This window comes from Panulirus ornatus, chromosome 50, assembly GCF_036320965.1.
Source record: "Panulirus ornatus isolate Po-2019 chromosome 50, ASM3632096v1, whole genome shotgun sequence".
Taxonomy (NCBI): domain Eukaryota; kingdom Metazoa; phylum Arthropoda; class Malacostraca; order Decapoda; family Palinuridae; genus Panulirus; species Panulirus ornatus.
This window is the reverse complement of record NC_092273.1, coordinates 18,606,168-18,628,820: the sequence shown is the minus strand read 5'-3', so window position 1 is coordinate 18,628,820 and position 22,653 is coordinate 18,606,168. Positions and strand designations below refer to the sequence as shown.

The 22,653-nt window shown below is 40.4% G+C and overlaps 1 protein-coding gene across 2 annotated transcripts in view; it reads right to left on the bottom strand.

Moving 5' to 3' along the window:
- Positions 1-22,653, bottom strand: part of LOC139764455 (opioid-binding protein/cell adhesion molecule-like) — a 301,496-nt gene that overhangs the window by 44,991 nt on the left and 233,852 nt on the right. Inside the window, exon 3 of one of the 2 annotated variants that reach the window (XM_071691009.1) lies at positions 11,204-11,355. In XM_071691009.1, the coding sequence (XP_071547110.1) occupies positions 11,204-11,355 (152 nt within the window). Of the gene's footprint in view, positions 1-11,188; positions 11,356-22,653 lie in introns of both variants that reach the window. The other variant, XM_071691008.1, reaches the window with a different exon arrangement.

Below are 22,653 nucleotides of genomic sequence, written 5' to 3'. Positions count from 1 at the left end.
CATACATACAACGAATATCCTCACCAACCAGTCAACAACACAGTCACCCCCTTTTTTTACCAAATATCTATTGCAATTCCATCAAATCCGCCTCTTTGCTGGCTTTAATCTTCCGCAAAGCTTTCACTACCTCTTTTCTGTTTACCAAACCATTCTCCCTGACCCACTCACTTTGCACACAATCTCGACCAAAATACCCTATATCTGCCACTCTATCATCAAACGCATTCTACAAACCTTCAAAATACTCACTCTATCCCCCTCTCACTTCACCACTACTTGTTATTACCTTCCCATTAGCACCCTTCACTGATGTTCCCATTTGTTCTCTTGTCTTATGCACTTTATTTACCTCCTTCCAAAACATCTTCTTAGCCTCCCTAGAATTTTACGATACACTCACCCAAACTCTCATTTGCCCTCTTTTTCACCACTTGCACCTTTCTCTTAACTTCCTCCCTCTCTCTTTCAAAAGTCTCTGTCATTTGCACTATTTTCCTGCAAAAATCGTCCAAATGCCTCTTCTCTTTCACTTATAATCTTACTTCTTCATCCCTTTGTAATCTGCCAACCTTCCACCTTTCTCATGTCACAGGCATCTTTTGCGCAAGCCATCACTGCTTCAGTAAATACATCCCATTCCTCCACCACTCCCCTTACGTCATTTGCTCTCACCTTTTTCCATTCTGCACACAATCTCTCATGGTGCTTCCTCACACAAGCCTCCTTTCCAACCTCACTTACTCTCACCACTCTCTTCACCCTAGCACTCTCTCTTCTTTTCTGAAAACTTCTACAAATCTTCACCTTCGCCTTCACAAGGTAATGAACAGACATCCCTCCAGTTAGATGAGCACTCCCCGCATGACTCCTTCTTCTTTTTCCTTTTCAAAAAGTTAAAATACAAGGAGAGGTGGGTTTCGAGCGTTATTGGATTACGTGTTGATTGATGGGCGCGTGAAAGAAAGACTTTTGGATGTTAATGTGTTGAGAGGGGCAACTGTAGGGATGTCTGATCATTATATTGTGGAGGCGAAGGTGAAGATTTGTAGAGGTTTTCAGAAAAGAAGAGAGAATGTTAGGGTGAAGAGAGTGGTGAGAGTAAGTGAGGTCGGAAAGGAGACTTGTGTGAGGAAGTACCACGAGAGATTGAGTACAGATTGGAAAAAGGTGAGAGCAAATGACGTAAGGGGAGTGGGGGAGAATGGGATGTATTGAGGGAAGTAGTGATGGCTTGCGTAAAAGATGCTTGTGGCATGAGAAAGGTGGAAGGTGGGCAGATTAGAGAAGGTAGTGAGTGGTGGGATGAAAAAGTAAGATTGTTAGTGAAAGAGAAGACAGAGGCATTTGGACGATTTTTGCAGGGAAATTGTGCAAATGACTGGGAGATGTATAAAAGAAAGAGGCAGGAGGTCAAGAGAAAGGTGCAAGAGGTGAAAAAGAGTGCAAATGAGAGTTGGGGTGAGAAGAGTATCATTAAATTTTAGGAAGGATAAAAAGATGTTTTGGAAGGAGGTAAATGAAGTTCATCAGACAAGAGAACAAATGGGAACATCGGTGAAGGGGGCTAATTGGGAGGTAATAACAAGCAATGGTGATGTGAGGAGATGGAGTGAGTATTTTGAAGGTTTGTTGAATGTGTTAGATGAGAGGCAGATATAGGGTGTTTTGGTCAGGGTGGTCTGCGAGGTGAGAGGGTCAGGTAGAATGATTTGGTAAACAAAGAAGAGGTAGTGAAAGCTTTGCGGAAGATGAAAGCCGGCAAGGCGGCAGATTTGGATGGTATTGCGGTGGAATTTATTAAAGAAGCGGGTGACTATGTTGTTGACTGGTTGATGAGTATATTTAATGTATGTATGGCTCATGGTGAAGCACCTGAGGATATATATATATATATATATATATATATATATATATATATATATATATATATATATATATATATATATATATATATATATGAATATGAACACGTACTTCCATATAACATACAAACCTTAAACAGCAAATTTGTTATTCATAATATTTTTTTGTACTTTCTCTAACTTTCTTACAATCCTTTCTTTTTCCTCGGAATTAATGAAGTGCCACATCTATTTCTCCCATCTTTATTGCCAACCTACAAATACTAAGTATAGTCCAATTATTACTGAATTTTAGACAGCGTTTCAGATTTCTTTATGCATTAAAAAGTGATTTAAAGAACAGCTAAGGCTACAACCATCATAACATAAAATACACTACCAACACTATCTAACCACTGACCACTTACACAACCTCCACACCGTGGTCACCCAGGGCCTGGAGGCGACCCTCTCCCACCCGTCAGGTGAGGACAGGGGTCGGGTTTCATTTGATCTTAGGTCCTGTTCTTCCCCTCTGGTTATCTAGGTCGTCTCATAAGTTAGTGTTGTTTGTTCTGCGCTGTGATTGGTCGTCCATCATACTTGACGATAACTTGACGACTGATTAAGTGGTCAACGTTCTGGTAGGTCGTCAGTTCTACGACTTGTGGTGCTAGGATGTGTTTCGGTAGTTCTTGTAATCTGTCTGGTCTACCAGTTGTGGTGCTGGGACTGTTCTGGTACTTCACATGGTCTACCAGTTGTGTTGCTGGGGGTGTTCTGGTACTTCACATGGTCTACCAGTTGTGTTGCTGGGGCTGTTCTGGTACTTCACATGGTCTACCAGTTGTGGTGCTGGGACTGTTCTGGTACTTCACATGGTCTACCAGTTGTGTTGCTGGGGGTTTTCTGGTACTTCACATGGTCTACCAGTTATAGTGCTGGGTGTCTTCTAGTATTTCATATGGCGTAACATTGTGGTGCTAAGGTGCGTTTTGGTGGGTCTGGTAGAGCGTATGATCTAAAGTTATGCTGTGAGGGTGTGTCCTGGTAGTTTATATGGTCTACCAGTTGTGGTGTTTGGGTGTGTTCTGGTAGTTCATGTGGTTTACCAGATGTTGTGCTGGGGTGTGCTCTGGCTGTTCGTGCGGTCTACCAGGTACGGTGCTTAGGTGTGTAATGGAAGTTCATATGGATTACCAGTTGTAGTGCTTGGTGTGTTTTCTGGTAGTTCATATGGTCTACCAGTTGTGGTGATGGGAGTGTCTTCTGGTAGTTCATGTGGTCTACCAGTTGTGGTACTGAGGTGTGTTTTGGTATTTGGTTTGGTCTACCATCTCTGGTACTTATAGTTTGGCACCTTTATCAGGAGTTTGTAACATAAATTGTTCAAAGTGATTTAGTTTTTGTGTAATTTACTTTGATTTCAATTTGTTGTTCAGTTGGATGCAAATGGTCATATACTCCGCACAGTGCACCTGGGGGATGAGACTTATATGGTAATTAGTTTACCTGCTCACACAAACACCACAATACATCAGATTGATCGACAAACGATGATCATGTTCATATCATTATACCTGCTCCCCTTTACCGGTCTACATCACAGGGAGATGAACAGAGAAGAGTCTTATGGTGATTAAATCACTGATTACTTCCTTACATCTTGCCCACATGTTAGACAGGATATAAATAGTTATCCTTCATCTATGACGCTTTGTATCTCATACAGTAGAGTTCAAGCAGCATTTGATAACTCCATGTACCTTACCTACGGGACCATTTATCATAAGCGTCAGCAGTTTAACTTCACTTTACACAACCCATCCATTTTCTGAACCAGATCATAAACGATGGGTGAACGCCTGCATTGGCTACTAGCGTTTATCGGATCAGGGATCGAACTCAGATTAGAACTCATAACAAATGTCAGTAAGCATAATAAAGCCACTTCCTCGCCCACTACCAAGCTTCAAAAAGGAGTATAACAGGTGTGAGCTAAAGGGGGGGATGTTGACACACTAAACAAGAGATGGACAGGGGACTGCAAGTGCACCAGGTGTAAGGTGGGCAATGAGCAACATACACACCAAGTGAGAAGTGGACTGAAGCTGTAGATGTATTATGTGTGAGCCGCTTGGGGCTGTAGATGCACCAGGTTTGACCTGGTTGGGGCTATAGTTGCATCAGATGTGTGATGTTTGGGGCTGTAGCTGCACTAAATTTGAGCTGCATGGGGCTGTAGACTCTCCGGATGTGCCCTGGGCAGGGGCTGTAATTTCTCCATGTGTGTCCTGGGTGGGACTGTTGATACTCCAGGTGTATCCTGGGTGGGGCTGTTGACGCACCAGGTCTGTCCTGGATTGGGGTATAGCAGCATCAGGTGTGAGGCTGTAGATGCACTTGGTGTGTCCCATGTGGAGCTGTGAGTGCACCATCTGTAAGCTGGGTGAGAACTCAGCTGAAGAGGAAGATGCAGGAGTATAGAAAGAGCTTGATAAGTGTTGGGGTGAGAGAAAATCGACAGACTTACGGAAGAATCAGAAAATATTCTAGAAAGAGGGGAATGGGTAGAATAGTTGAAAAAAAAAAAACAAGAGAGCAAATAGGAGCATCACTGATGGGATCATATGGGGAAATGAACACTGGCAAAGGATAGGTAAATGGGATATGGAGTAAGTCTTTTCAAGTACTGGTGTATGTGTCTGATGATGGAGTGACACATGAGGGGTGTTTGGCACGGGAGGAATGCTTTGTCAGGTGGTTGGAGTGGAAATAAAGGGTTGCGAAAGACTTGCGTTATGAGAAGTGTGGCAAAATGACTGGAGTGGATGGAAGTGAAGATGAATTTTTCAAGTGTTGTTGATGGCTCATAGCGAGGTACCTGAGAAGTGGCAGAATGCTTGTAAAGTTTTATTGTACGAAGGTGAGGGGAACATAAAGATTGTCTTATTATGTGGACAAGAAGGGGAGTTGTTTACAAATCTTATCAACAATAAAGCTATCCAATTTATATGGGCCTTCACTAATATTAAGGTTATAATTCTTTGTGTATCTAATAATAGATGATTCAATGATATTTCTCGTGGTACTGGAGTTAGAGTTAATAACTGAGACAGCATTACTCCAGTCAATACAATGATCATAGTTTTTAACGTGATTAAACAAGGCATTTGATTCTTGTCCTGTTCTTATGCTATATTTACGTTGCTTAAATCTTACAGAAAGATCCTTACAAGTCTGCCCAACATAAAACTTATCACAATTTTTACATGACACTTTATAGATGCATCCAGGAGAATTTTCTGGTGAGTTTCTGATTAAGATATTCTTTACAGTATTATTGTTGCTGAAGGCAACATTTACATTAAAGGATTTAAGCAACATGAAAAATATCTCCTTTCACATATTCTTCATCGCTTTGAGAACCTTCGACCCCTCCTCAAACCTGTGACTTAATTCCGTTTCCATGGTTCTGTTAGATGCTAAGTCCACTCCCAGATATCTAAAAATCTTCGCTTCCTCCAATTTTTCTCCATTCAAACTTATATCCAAATCAACTTCTTTCTTAACCTTTTGAGCCTAATAACCTTGCTCCTATTCACATTTACTCTCAACTTTCTCCTTTCACACACTTTTCCAAATACAGTCACCAGCTTCTGCAGTTTCTCACTAGAGCTGTATCATCGGCGAGCAACAACTGACTCACTTTCCAGGCCACATCATCCCGAACAGACTGCATACTCGTCCTTCTCTCCAAAACTCTTGTATTTACCTTCCTACCTACCCCATCCACAAACAAATTAAACGACCATTGGGACATCATACACCTCGGCCGCAGACCGACCTTCACTAAAAACCAACGACTCTCCTCTTTTCCTACTCGTACACATGCCTTACATCCTTGGTAAATACATTCCACTGATTCTGGCAGCTTACCTCCTACACCATATACTCTTAAGACCTTCCAAATAACATCTCTATCGACCCTGTCATATGCTCTCTCCAGATTCATAAATGCTACATACAAATCCATCTATTTTCTAAGTATTTCTCAAACACATTCTTCAGCGCAAACATCTGATCCAAATATCCTCAAACACTTCTGAAACCACACTGTCTTCCCCAGTCTGATGCTCTGTACATGCCTTCACACACTCAATCGATACCCTCTCACACAATTTCCCTAGTTAACAAACTTATACCTTATCCCCCTTGCCTTTGTACAATGGCACTATGCATGCATTCCGCCAATCCTTAGGCACTTCACCATGATCCATGCATACAATGAATATCCTTACCAACCAATCAACAACACAGTCATCTCCTTTCTTAATAAATTCTATTCCAATACCATGCATACCCACCGCCTTGCCGGATTTCATCTTCCGCAAAGCTTTCACTACCTCTTCTCGCTTAACTAAACTTTTCTCCTTAACCCTCTCACTTTGCACACCACCCCGACCAAAACAGCCAACATCTGCCATTTTCATCATCATACACATTCAACAATCCTTCAATATACTCACTCAACCTCCTCATTTCATCAGTACCTATTATCACTCCCCCCTTGCCCCCTTTGCCGTTGTTCTCATTTGTTCTCTTGTCTGACGCACGTTATTTAGCTCCTTCTAAAACATTCTTTACACTCCCTAAAGTTTAATGATATTCTATCATCCCAACTCTCATGTGCCCTCTTTTTCAACCCTTGCACCTTCCTCTTTACCTCCTGCCGCTTTCTTTTATACATTTCCCAGTAATTTGCACTCCTTTCTTGTAAATATCGTCCAAACGCCTCTCTCCTTTCTTTCACTAACAACTTTACTTCTTCATCCCACCACTCACTATCCCTTCCAGCCTGCCCACCTTTCTCATTCTACATACATCTTTTGCGCATGCCATCACTGCTTACCTAAATGCATCTCATTCCTCACCCACTCCACCCACGTCATACGTTCTCTCCTTTTGCTATTCTACACTCAATCTCTTCTGTAACTTCCTTACACAAGTGTTCTTTCTAAGCTCATTTACTCTCACCACTCTCGTCTCCACATCATTCTCTACAAATCTTCACCTTCGCCTCCACAAGATAGTGATCAGACATCCCTCCAGATGCCCCTTTCAGCAGATTAACATCCAAATGTCTCTCTTTTACAAGGATCTGGAGAAGGCATATGATAGAATTGATAGAGATGCTCTGTGGAAGGTATTAAGAGTACATGGTAAGTTCCTAGAAGCAGTGAAAACTTTTTATCGAGGATGTAAGGCATCTGTAAGAGTAGGAAGAAGGGAAAGTGATTGGTTCCCAGTGAATGTCGGTTAGCGGCAGGGGTGTGTGATGTCTCCATGGTTGTTTAATTCATTTACGGAAGGGATTGTTAGGGAGGTGAATGGAAGAGTTTTGGAGAGAGGGTGAGTATGCAGTCTGCTGACGATGAGAGGGCTTGGAAAGTGAGTCTGTTGTGGTTTGCTAATCATATAGCGCAGGTGGCTGATTCGGGTGAGAAACTGCAGAAGCTGGTGACTAAGTTTGGTAAAGTGTGTGAAAGAAGAAAGCTGAGAGTAAGTGTGAATAAGAGCAAGGTTATTGGGTTCAGTAGGGTTGAGGGTTAAGTAAATTGGGAGGTAAGTTTGAATGGAGAAAAACTGGAGGAAGTAATGTGTTTTAGATGTTTGGGAGTGGATTTGGCAACGGATGGAACCATGGAAGCGGAAGTGAGTCATAGGGAAGGGGAAGGGGGCGAAGGTTCTGGGAGCGTTGAAGAATGTGTGGAAGGCGATAACGTTATCTCGGAGAGCAAAAATGGGTATGTTTGAAGGAACTGTGGTTCCAACAATATCGTATGGTTGCGAAGCGTGGGCTATAGATAGGATTGTGCGGAGGAGGGTGGATGTGTTGGAAATGAAATGTTTGAGGACAGTATGTGGTGTGAGGTGGTTTGATTAAGTAATGAAAGGGTAAGAGAGATGTGTGGTAAAAAGAGTGTGGCTGAGACAGCAGAGAGGGTGTATTGAAATGGTTTGGTCATGTGGAGAGAATGAGTGAGGAAAGATTGACAAGAGTATATATGTGTCAAAGGTGGAGGTAACGAGAAGTAGGAGACCAAATTGGAGATGGAAAGATGGTTTGAAAAAGGTTTTGAGCGATTGGGACCTGGACATACAGGAGGGTGAAAGGTGTGCAAGGAACAGAGTGAATTGGAACGATGTGGTATACCGGGGTCGACGTGCTGTCAATGGATTGAACCAAGGTATGTAAAGCGTCTGGGGTAAACCATGGAAAATTTTGTGGGGCATGGATGTGGTAAGGAAACTGTGGTTTCGATGCATTACACATGACAGCTAGAGACTGAGTGTGAACGAATGTGGCCTTTTGTCTTTTCCTAGCGCTACCTCGCGGGGGAGGGGTGATGCTATTTCATATATATATATATATATATATATATATATATATATATATATATATATATATATATATATATATATATATATATATATATATATATATATATATATATATATATATATATATATATATATATATATATATATATATATATATATATATATATATATATATATATATATATATATGCAAAGTTACAAGACGGGGCAACATGAATGTGAATCTCTCCACCCGTAACATACAAACAGTGATAACAAATAGTGATCACACCCTTCCATCATTCTTCAGCTGTGTTTCCTCCATAAATCTATCAGCAACTGTGTACCTACGGTCACATACGAATTATCCTTATTCAGCGGTGGACACTAGTCTTGTATATGTAGCGGTGGATAACTGTCTTGTAAATATAGTAGTGAGTCCGTATCATTTACATACAGAGTGGACTTTTGCCTTTTATATATACAGTAGAGCGTATGTGCCTTTCACATACAGCAGTGCGTACATATCTATTACGTACGTTACTGTGGATACGAGCCTTTTACATACAATGATAAGGCATTTTACCAAAAGATAATCGAACAAGAAAATACACCGATACATGCAATCTACGTGACATGAGGTAATAAAGATAAAAGATCATGCCATGGCACATACATTTTATATATACATATATATATATATATATATATATATATATATATATATATATATATATATATATATATATATATATATATATATATATATATACATATATATATATATATATAAGTCGAGAAGAAGAGATACATATATCAAAACAAGCATTACACTCGGGAAAAATATGCCGAACCACACAGCGAAATATGATTTTCAAACAACAAAATCAAAATGAGAACTGAGGTGGGAATACATTATTTCATAGCAATCTACAGACATCTGAAACATGAACAACACGTCTTAAAAACACTTCAGACACATAAGAGAAACTGGTGGTGACCCTGAGACCTAACATTGCAGCAGACGTTAAAAGCTGAATATTAGAAATGTCTTGAAATTGTTGGCTGGCACTCGTGAAGCAAGGGTATGGCAGTCTCTGGAAATTCTGTTTCAAGGTGAGTTCGCCAGACTAGCAACATCGAAAGACGCAAGTGGTTCTTGTTGAGTGTCAAGCCTCTGAAAGTCTTGGACACTTTACCAATAACAATGATTTATATAAAGGAGTTGGTATGTCCACGACAACTAAATGAGGAAAAGGAAACTACTTCCCACGTAATTCCCCCACAGTTGATGTCAGGTTCTGCATCAGAATACATGTTGGCTTCGGAAACTAATACACGTCTTTTAGATAAACTAGAAAATAGTTCCTGGATAATATACATAATACTGATTGGATATCTAATAAAAGAAAACCAGTGGAGACTGAGAACTGACTGGAGAAGAAATATCCAATATCTGGTAGAGGAGAATGGCCTCAGCGTGGAGGATGGCTAAGAAATATATCTGGAGAAGAGTCCAACATCTGGCAGAGGAAAATGGATTCAGCATGAAGGCCAAATATAACATCACACAACCGTGAAGTATGGAAGAAGTTTGTCTAGAGACCTTCAACAAACGGACCTTAAGACCCACCTGGCGTAGGGACGAGAAACATGACCTTCTGGTTACTATATCAAAACAAGTCTACGAAAATCACGCGTCAGAATTAGTAAATATCTACCATTGATGACGATGATGAAGGGGGGGGGGGGGGGGGGGGGGGGTTGAAGACGTATCAGGTTCTCTAAAACACGACTCACCAGCAATGTCTTTTTTTTTCAGGTTCTGGACACTAACCAATAAACAAATTCTGGAATCTATTTATCAAAATCGTGAAAATGATGGGAGAATAAACTCACACTCTCTGAGAAAATTACAGAAGAGAGTTGTGGATATTATATGTCGTAAACTGGAAACCAAATTACATTTTACGTCCTTTAGTGCAGGTCAGGATCTGGAGACTAACAACAGCACACAGCTGGAGCAAATGCTGGAGATCATATTGTGTCCAAAGTTCTGGTGATTACATGGTAGCGTCTGGGAATCGTCAACAGAAGAGGTGCTGCAAATTATACATCAGAACTTGGAGTCTAGCCACAGTACACAGGCCCTAAGTGATTGCAATTAGTAATTCAAGAAAGCTACTGATAGCACAAGTGTTGAAGATCATACATGAAGGTTTGGAAACTAGCCAAAGAATAGGTCTATATCCCTGGGGATAGGGGAGAAAGAATACCACTCACGTACTCCCTCCGTGTCGTAGAAGGCGACTAAAAGGGGAGGGAGCGGGGGGGGGCTGGAAATCCTCCCCTCCCGTTTATAATTTTCCAAAAGAAGGAACGGAGAAATGGGCCAAGTGAAGATATACCCTCTAAAACTCACTCCTCTATTTTTAACGCTACCTCGCTAACGCGGGATAAGGCGAATATGTGTAAAAAAATATATACAAATATATATATATATATATATACATATATATATGTATATATATATATATATATATATATATATATATATATATATATATATATATATATATATATATATATATATATATATATATATATCACAAAACTTTGTTCTTCCTACCAGAAACCAGACATTGATATATTCTGCCATATAGTAAATACTTATCCTTCTTCATCTGCCAGCCAATCGATAATGATATTTCCCACTTTGTCACGACCATCGAACACTATCTGTGCCCATCGCTCAACACACACACAAAAACTGGATACCCTGACGACCTAATAGACAAAAACCAATTATCTACCAAAACACAGCACACTACCAATAACCGTTTCACACGACACTTCAGTAGAAGCCATTATTGTCAAAAGCCCAGGTTGTATATACCAGTGGTGTGAGTGTCGCCACAACCAGAGAGCAGGTCGTGCAGAAAGTATGAAGGAGTACACACCTGATCATCACTGACCTGGTGATCGGCCAGGTGACGGTACTTGCAGGGGAGGAAGGCATTGGCCCCAAGCTGGACGGTGACGTTCGTGACGGTGTTGTTGGCGAAGTTAGCCTTCGGGAGGAGGTGGCGGATGTCCGACACGGGGTCTTCCGTTGAGACGTCTCCTGCTAAGGAAGGAAAGCCACCGTCATAGCAGAACTCAAAATTCTTTTTCTCAATGATTTCATGAATGAAATACAGAAAACAGCATGAAAAAGATTAGAAAAATATTCAGTTTCAAAGATAATACTTGCCGTGTCCAAGATAATAAATCAGCATGACGTATATATATATATCCCTGGGGACAGAGGAGAAAGAATACTTCCCTCGCATTCCTCACGTGTCGTAGAAGGCGACTAAAGGGGACGGGAGCGTGGAGCCAGAAACCCTCCCCTCCTTGTATTTTAACTTTCTAAAAGGGGAAACAGAAGAAGGAGTCATGCGGGGAGTGCTCATCCTCCTCGAAGGCTCAGATTGGGCTGTCGAAATGTGTGTGGATGCAACCAAGATGAGAAAAAAGGAGAGATAGGTAGGATGTTTGAGGAAAGGAACCTGGATGTTTTGGCTCTGAGTGAAACGAAGCTCAAGGGTAGAGGGGAAGAGTGGTTTGGGAATATCTTGGGAGTAAAGTCAGGGGTTACTGAGAGGACAAGAGCAAGGGAAGGAGTAGCACTACTCCTGAAACAGGAGTTGTGGGAGTATGTGATAGAGTGTAAGAAAGTAAATTCTAGATTGATATGGGTAAAACTGAAAGTTGAAGGAGAGAGATGGGTGATTATTGGCTGCATATGCACCTGGGCATGAGAACAAATCATGAGAGACAAGTGTTTTGGGAGCAGCTGAATGAGTGTGTTAGTGGTTGTGATGCACAAGACCGGGTTATAGTGATGGGTGATTTGAATGCAAACGTGAGTAATGTGGCCATTGAGGGAATAATTGGTACACATGGGGTGCTCAGTGTTGTAAATGGAAATGGTGAAGAGCTTGTAGATTTATGTGCTGTAAAAGGACTGGTAATTGGGAATACCTGGTTTAAAAAGCGAGATATACATAAGTATACGTATGTAAGAAGGAGAGATGGCATGAGAGCGATATTGGATTACGTGTTAATTGATAGGTGCGCGAAAGAGAGACTTTTGGATGTTAATGTGCTGAGAGGTGCAACTGGAGGGATGTCTGATCATTATCTTGTGGAGGCGAAGGTGAAGATTTGTAGAGGTTTTCAGAAAAGAAGAGAGAATGCTGGGGTGAAGAGAGTGGTGAGAGTAAGTAAGCTTGGGAAGGAGACTTGTGTGAGGAAGAACCAGGAGAGACTGAGTACAGAATTGAAAAAGGTGAGAACAAAGGAGGTAAGGGGAGTGGGGGAGGAATGGGATGTATTTAGGGAAGCAGTGATGGCTTGCGCAAAAGATGCTTGTGGCATGAGAAGCGTGGGAGGTGGGTTGATTTGAAAAGGTAGTGAGTGGTGGGATGAAGAAGTAAGATTATTGGTGAAAGAGAAGAGAGAGGCATTTGGACAATTTTTGCAGGGAAACAATGCAAATGAGTGGGAGATGTATAAAAGAAAGAGGCAGGAATTCAAGAGAAAGGTGCAAGAGGTGGAAAAAAGGGCAAATGAAAGTTGAGGTGAGACACACAGTATCATTAAATTTTAGGGAGAATGAAAAGATCAGGAACTCACCAGAAAATTCTCCTGGATGAATCTATAGAGTGCCATGTAGAAATTGTGATAAATTTTATGTTGGGCTAGACTGGTCAGGACCTTTCTGTTAGACTTAAGCAACATAAATATAATATAAGAACAGGAAAAGAATCAAATGCCTTGTTCAATCACGTTAAAAACTACGATCATTGTACTGACTGGAGTAATGCCATCTCAGTTATTAACTCTAACTTCATTACCACGGGGAATATCATTGAATCTTCTATTATCAAATACACAAAGAATTATAACCTTAATTTTTGTGAAGGTTTATACAAACTGGATGGCTTTATTGTTGATAAAATTTGCAAACAATTCCCCTTCTTGTCCACATAATAAGTTTATGATACGGTTGTTGTCTGTCTTGGACAATCACGTGTTTACCAAATGGTGTCCTAGTTACGTCTCTTCGTTGTATATCAGCTGACTTATATTTCTTTCTTGTATCTCCCCTGATGTGAATTTACACGAAAGTGCACTAGGGAACTTATCGTATTTCATTTTCCCCCGTGGACTCATATATATATATATATATATATATATATATATATATATATATATATATATATATATATATATATATATATATATATATATATATATATATATATATATATATATGTGTGTGTGTGTGTGTGTGTGTGTGTGAAATCGCACTTAAGTAGGAGTTCATAAAATCTTTTTTAAACACGTAATTTTTCTATATATGTGGCACGACAAGTTTCGTGAAGACAATCCACCTCATCATATGCTAATACTTAACAAAGTTATTTAAATCCCAACATTACATTTGAATCCCGCCGTCCAATATCAATCTTTATAGACCAAGCACTGTCTACTTTGTCTGGTCGTAATCGTTGTACGAGAGAGTGCTGAAATGAAATTGTATGAACTCTTACTTAAGTGCGATTTCACCTTCATACAATTATATATATATATATATATATATATATATATATATATATATATATATATATATATATATATATATATATATATATATATATATATTCTTCTTTCTTTCATACTATTCGCCATTTCCCGAGTTAGCGAGGTAGCGTTAAGAACAGAGGACTGGGCCTTTGAAGGAATATCCTCATCTGGCCCCCTTCTCTGTTCCTTCTTTTGGAAAATTAAAAAAAAGAAAAAAAAACGAGAGGGGAGGATTTCTAGCCACCCGCTCCCTTCCCCTTTAGTCACCTTCTACGACACGCAGGGAATGCGTGGGAAGTATTCTTTCTCCCCTATCCCCAGGGATAATATATATATATATATATATATATATATATATATATATATATATATATATATATATATATATATATATATATATGGTCCAACACATTGCCTGACAATCGCCTGGTGCAGGCATTATCAATACCATAGTCTGCCTCTCGAGCCACCAGTCAAGAGGAGACTCGTCTGGCTTTAATGCATTCACCCATGGAGAACGCCCACGCCATGGCTTCTCACAAGATGACATTCTCAGCCATGAAGCACAACATACACGTCTATTTTCCCTCCCATTATCATTGGGTCCCCATGGATAAATGAAATTGCCTTGCAATATTCTTTTCAGTTTCTTGAGGCGCTATCTCATTTCTAGCTGATAATGATATTCATATAATCCCTCTGACGTACCACCTTTGAAGTTACTGGGGGTATAATGGAGTCTGCACAGCGGCAGTGTGGAAGGGGTCATCAGATAACCTCCCTGGCAGAGCCATTGATTCTTACCACAAACTGACCGAAAACGGGCCTATATCCGAGGCGGTTGCTGCTGCTCCTGCTGCTTCCGTGCGTAAGTGCGTAAGACAAAGGAACAAATGGGAACTTCAGTGAAGGGGGCTAATGGGGAGGTGATAACAAGTAGTGGTGATGTGAGAAGGAGATGGAGTTAGTATTTTGAAAGTTTGTTGAATGTGTTTGATGATAGACAGGCAGGCAGGTATAGGGTGTTTTGGTCGAGGTGGTGTGCAAAGTGAGAGGTTTCAGGAAAATGATTTGGTAAACAGAGAAGAGGTAGTAAAAGTTTTGCGGAAGATGAAAGCCGGCAAGGCAGCGGGTTTGGATGGTATTGCAGAGGAATTAAAAAAGGGGGTGACTGTATTGTTGACTGGTTGGTAAGGTTATTTAATGTATGTATGATTCATGAAGATTGGCGGAATGCTTGCATAGTGCCATTGTACAAAGGCAAAGGGGACAAAGGTGACTGCTGAAATTACAGATATATAAGTTTGTTGAGTATTCCTGGGAAATTATATGGGAGGGTATTGATTGAGAGGGTGAAGGCATGTACAGAGCATCAGATTGGGGAAGAGCAGTGTAGTTTCAGAAGTGGAAGAGGATGTGTGGATCAGGAGTTTGCTTTGAAGAATGTATGAGAGAAATACTTAGAAAAGCAAATGGATTTGTATGTAGCATTTATGGATCTGGAGAAGGCATATGATACAGTTGATAGAGATGCTCTGTGGAAGGTATTAAGAATATATGGTGTGGGAGGCATGTTGTTAGATGCAGTGAACAGTTTTTATCGAGGATGTAAGGCATGTGTACGTGGAGGAAGAAAGGAAAGTGATTGGTTCTCAGTCAATGTAGGTTTGTGGCAGGGGTGTGTGATGTCTCCATGGTTGTCTAATTTGTTTATGGATGGGGTTGTTAGAGAGGTAAACGCAAGAGTTTTGGAAAGAGGGGCAAGCATGCAGTTTTTTGTGGATGAGACAGCTTGGGAAGTGAGTCAGTTGTTGTTCGCTGATGATACAGCGCTGGTGGCTGATTCAGGTGAGAAACTGCAGAAGTTGGTGACTGAGTTTGGTAAAGTGTGTGAAAGAAGAAAACTGATAGTAAATGTGAATAATAGCGAGGTTATTAGGTACAGTAGGGTTGAGGGTCAAGTCAATTGGGAGGTAAGTTTGAATGGAGAAAAACTGGAGGAAGTGAAGTGTTTTAGATATCTGGGAGTGGATTTGGCAGCGGATGGAACCATAGAAGCGGAAGTGAATCATGGGGTGGGGGAGGGGGCGAGAATTCTGGGAGCCTTAAAGAATGTGTGGAAATCGAGAACGTTATCGCGGAAAGCAAAAATGGGTATGTTTGAAGGAATAGTGGTTCCAACAATGTTGTATGGTTGCGAGGCGTGGGCTATGGATAGAGTTGTGCAGAGGAGGGTGGATGGTCTGGAAATGAGATGTTTGAGGACAATATGTGGTGTGAGGTGGTTTGATCGAGTAAGTAATAATAGGGAAAGAGAGATGTGTGGTAATAAAAAGAGTGTGGTTAAGAGAGCAGAAGAGGGTGTTTCGAAATGGTTTGGTCACATGGAGAGAATGAGTGAGGAAAGATTGACAAAGAGGATATATGTGTTAGAGGTGGAGGGAACGAGGAGAAGTGGGAGACCAAATTGGAGGTGGAAAGATGGAATGAAAAAGATTTTGTGTAATCGGGGCCTGAACATCAAGGAGGGTGAAAGGCGTGCAAGGAATAGGGTGAATTGGAACGATGTGGTATACCAGGGTCGACGTGCTGTCAATGGATTGAACCAGAGAATGTGAAGCGTCTGGGGTAAACCATGGAAAGTTCTGTGGGGCCTGGATGTGGAAAGGGAGCTATAGACAGAGTGTGAACGAATGGGGCCTTTGTTGTCTTTTCCTAGCTCTACCTCGCACACATGAGGGGTGAGGGGGTTGTCATTTTATGTGTGGCGAGGTGGCGATGGGAATGAATAAAGGCAGACAGTATGAATTATGTACATGTGTACATACGTATATGACTGTGCGTGTATATATATAGGTATACGTCGAGATGTATAGGTATGTATATTTGCGTGTGTGGACGTGTATGTATATGCATGTGTACGTGGGTGGGTCGGGCCATTCTTTCGTCTGTTTCCTTGCGCTACCTCGCTAACTTGGGAGACAGCGCCAAAGCAAAATAAATAAAATATAAAACAAATGAATAAATATTAAATAAATAAATATATATATATATATATATATATATATATATATATATATATATATATATATATATATATATATATATATATATATATATATATATATATACATATATATATATATATATGTATATATATATATATATATATATATATATATATATATATATATATATATATATATATATATATATATATATATATATATAAAGAATAGACGTACAGAAAAGGCGCTTACACGAGTTTGAACTTCCCATTTCACAAACTGCGAAGGTAAACCCATAACTCGTCTTGGTTGAGCCAATTTCACCCCATTTCACTCAGAAAGATTCCTGCTCCAAAGAGAGGAGGGTTTTCAAGTGGCAAATATTTTCTGGACACAGCTCAATAGTGTCATTCCAACAGCGATGACATCCATCCGTGACTTTGATAACATTCCTTCCTTTAACCTTTTGCAGAGCAACTGGGGTTGAGGATTTAAACTACCGGTGTCACAAATATTTCTCTTTCCACACACACACACACGCACTAACACACACACACATTATATATATATATATATATATATATATATATATATATATATATATATATATATATATATATATATATATATATATATTTCTTTTTCTTTCAAACTATTCGCCATTTCCCGCATTAGCGAGGTAGCGTTAAGAACAGAGGACTGGGCCTTGAGGGAATACCCTCACCTGGCCCAATTCTCTGTTCCTTCTTTTGGAAAATTTAAAAAAAAACGAGAGGGGAGGATTTCCAGCCCCCCGCTCCCTCCCCTTTTAGTCGCCTTCTACGACACGCAGGGAATACGTGGGAAGTATTCTTTCTCCCCTATCCCCAGGGATAATATATATATATATATATATATATATATATATATATATATATATATATATATATATATATATAAAAAATGTATATATATATATATATATATATATATATATATATATATATATATATATATATATATATATATAAATATATAAATATATAAATATATTTTATTTACTTATTTCGCTTTGTCGCTGTCTCCCGCGTTAGCGAGGTAGCGCAAGGAAACAGACGAAAGAATGGCCCAACCCACCCACTTACACATGTATATACATACACGTCCACACACGCAAATATACATACCTATACATCTCAACGTATACATATATATATATATATATATATATATATATATATATATATATATATATATATATATATATATATATATATATATATACACATGTATATATTTCATACTGTCTGCCTTTATTCATTCCCATCACTACCTCGCCACACATGAAATAACAACCCCCTCCCCCCACATGTGTGCGAGGTAGCGCTAGGAAAAGACAACATACGTCCCATTCGTTCACACTCGGTCTCTAGCTGTCATGTAATAATTCACCGAAACTACAGCTCCCTTTCCACATCCAGGCCCCACAGAACTTCCCATGGTTTACCCCAGACGCTTTACATGCCCTGGTTCAATCCATTGACAGAACGTCGAACCTGTCATACCACTTCGTTCCAATCCACTCTATTCCTTACACGCCTTTCACCCTCCTGCATGTTCAGGCCCCGATCACTCTAAATCTTTTTCACTCCATCTTTCCACCTCCAATTTGGTCTCCCACTCCTCCTAGTTCCCTCCACCCCTGAAACATATATCCTCTTGGTCAATATATATATATATATATATATATATATATATATATATATATATATATATATATATATATATATATATATATATATATATATATATATATATATATATATATATATATATCTTTATTATTATTTTGCTTTGTCGCTGTCTCCCGCGTTTGCGAGGTAGCGCAAGGAAACAGACGAAAAAAATGGCACAACCCACCCCCATACACAATGTACACACACACACGCCCACACACGCAAATATACATACCTATACATCTCAATGTACACATATATATACACACACAGACACATACATATATACCTATGCACACAATTCACACTGTCTGCCCCTATTCATTTCCATCGCCACCTCGCCACACATGGAATACCATCCCCCTCCCCCCTCACGTGTACGAGGTAGCACTAGGAAAAGACAACAAAGGCCCCATTCGTTCACACTCAGTCTCCAGCTGTCACGCAATAATGCCCGAAACCACAGCTCCCTTTCCACATCCAGGCCCCACACAACTTTCCATGGTTTACCCCAGACGCTTCAAATGCCCTGATTCAATCCACTGACAGCACGTCAACCCCGGTATACCACATCGATCCAATTCACTCTATTCCTTGCCCGCCTTTCACCCTCCTGCATGTTCAGGCCCCGATCACTCAAAATCTTTTTCACTCCATCTTTCCACCTCCAATTTGGTCTCCCACTTCTCCCCGTTCCCTCCACCTCTGACACATATATCCTCTTGGTCAATCTTTCCTCACTCATTCTCTCCATGTGACCAAACCATTTCAAAACACCCTCTTCTGCTCTCTCAACCACGCTCTTTTTATTTCCACACATCTCTCTTACCCTTACATTACTTACTCGATCAAACCACCTCACACCACATATTGTCCTCAAACATCTCATCTCCAGCACATCCACTCTCCTGCGCACAACTCTATCCATAGCCCACGCCTCGCAACCATACAACATTGTTGGAACCACTATTCCTTCAAACATACCCATTTTTGCTTTCCGAGATAATGTTCTCGACTTCCCACATTCTTCAAGGCTCCCAGGATTTTCGGCCCATCCCACACACTATGATTCACTTCCGCTTCCATGGTTCCATCCGCTGCCAGATCCACTCCCAGTTATCTAAAACACTTTACTTCTTCCAGTTTTCTCCATTCAAACTTACCTCCCAATTGACTTGACCCTCAACCCTACTGTATCTAATAACCTTGCTCTTATTCACATTTACTCTTAACTTTCTTCTTTCACACACTTTACCAAACTCAGTCACAGGCTTCTGCAGTTTCTCACGTGAATCAGCCACCAGCGCTGTATCATCAGCGAACAACAACTGACTCACTTCTCAAGCTCTCTTATCCCCAACAGACTTCATACTTGCCCCTCTTTCCAAAACTCTTGCATTCACCTCCCTAAGAACCCCGTCCTTAAACAAATTAAACCTTGTTCTTATTCACATTTACTCTCAACTTTCCCCCTTCACACACTTTTCCAAACTCAGTCACCAACGTCTGCAATTTCTCACACGAATCAGCCACTAAGGCTATATCATCGGCAAACAACAACTGACTTACTTTCCAAGCCCTCTCATCCCGAACTGACTGCATACTCGCTCCTCTCTCCGAAACTTTTGCATTTACCTCCCTAACCACCCCATCCATAAACAAATTAAATAACCATGAAGACATCACACACTCTTGCCGCAGACCGATCTTCATTGGGAGCCAATCACTCTCCTTTTTTCCTACTCGTACACATGCCTCACATCCTTGATAAAATCTTTTCACTGCTTTTAGTAGCTTACCTCCAAGACCATATACTCTTAAGACCTTATACAAAGCATCTCTATCAAGCCTATCATATTTCTTCTCCAGACCCATAAATGCTACATACAGATCCATCAGTTTTTCGAGCTATTTCTCACAAACATTCTTCAAAGCAAAACCTGATCCACATATCCTCTACCACTTCTGAAACCACACGGCTTCTCCCTAAGATAGTGCTCTGTACATGTCTTCACCATCTCAATAAATACCCTCCCATACAATTTCCTAGGAGTACTCAACAAACCTATGCTTTTGTAGCTTGAACACTCACCGTTATCCTATTTGCTTTTGTACACTGACATCATGAATGCATTCCGCCAATCCTTAGGCACTTCACCATGATCCATACATACAACGAATAACCTTATTAACCAATCAACAACACAGTCACCCCCTTTCTGAATAAAGTCAACCGCAATACCGTCCAAACCCGCCGCCTTGCCGGATTTCATCTTCCGCAAAACTTTCACTAGCTCTTCTCTCTTAACTGAACCATTCCCACTGACCCTCTCACTTCGCACACCAAACCAACCAAAACACCCTATATCTGCCGCTCTATCATCAAACACATTCAAAAAACCTTCCAAATACTCGCTCCATTTCCTTCTCACTTCATCACTACCTGCTATCACTTGCCCCCTTGTTCCCTTCACCGATGTTCCTATTTCTTTTCTTGTCTTACTCACGTTATTTACTTCGTTCCAAAACATCTTTTTATTCTCCCTTAAATCTAATGATACTCTCACATCCCAATTCTCATTTGCCCTCTTTTTCAACCACTGCACCTTCCTCTTGACCTCCTGCCGCTTTCTTTTATACATCTCCCAGTCATTTGCACTTCTTCCTTGTAAGTATCGTCTATAAGCCACTCATTTCTCTTATACAAACAACTCTACTTCTTTATCTCACCAATCACTATCCCATCTCATATGCCCACTTCCCACTTCTCTCATACCACACGCATCTTTTGCATATACCATCACTGTTTCCCCAAATGCACCCCATACCTCATCCACTCCCCTCACATCCTTTGCTCTCACCTTTTGCCATTCTGCACTCAATCTCTGCTGGTACATCCTCACACAAGTGTCCTTTACAAGGTGGCTTACCCTCCACACCCTCTTCCTCCCAGCATTTTCTCTTTATTTTGAAAGCTCTAACAAATCTTCACCGTCGCTTCCACAAGATAGTGATCAGACATCCCACCAGCTGCCACTCTTAGCACATCTAAATCCAAAAGTCTCTCTTTTACGCGCGTATCAATTAACATGTAACGCAATAATGCCCTTTAACCATCTCTCCTATTCACGTACGTATACTTATGTATATCTCTTTCTAAACCAGGTATTCCCAGTCACCAGCCATTTTTCAGCACTGAAATCCACACGCTCTTCAGCATTATCATTCACAAAACTGAATACCCAATGCACACCAATCATAACCTCAACTGACACATTACTCTCCTTCGCATATAGATTACCCATTACTAATACTAGGTCCCGTGCACCAAAAGTGTTGACACACTCTCTGAGTCACTCGCAAAATACTTGCATCTCATGATGTTCTTCTCATGACCAAGTGCATAAGCACCAATAATAACCCATCTCTCTCCACCCACTTTCAATTTTGGCCACAACAATCTAGAATATACTTTCTTCCACTCCATCACATATTTCTACAACTCCTGCTTCAGGAGTAGTGTTACTCCTTCCTTAGCTCTTGTCCTCTCACCAACCCCTGACTTTACTCCCAAGACTTTTCCATACTATTTTTCCCCATCACCCTTGAGCTTCGACTCACTCAGAGCCAGAACATCCAGGTTTCTTTCATCAAACATACTACCTATCTCTTCTCATCTTGTTTACATCCACGCATATTCAGACACGCCAATCTGAGCCTTCGAGGAGGATGAGAACTCCCCGCTTGATTCCTTCTGTTTCCTCTTTCAGAAATTGAAATACAAGAAGGGGATGGTTTCCAGCCCCCCACTCCCCCACCTTTAGTCTCATTCTACGTCACACAGGTAATACGTGGGAAGTATTCTTTCTCCCATGTTCACTGAGTTTAGAAAAGTGTGTGAAAGGAGAAAGTTGAGAGTAAATGTGAATAAGAGCAAGGTTATTAGGTTCATTAGGGTTGAGGGACAAGTAAATTGGGATGTAAGTTTGCAAGGAGAAAAATTGGAGGAAGTGACGTGATTGAGATATCTGGGAGTGGACTTAACAGCAAATGGAACTATGGAAGCGG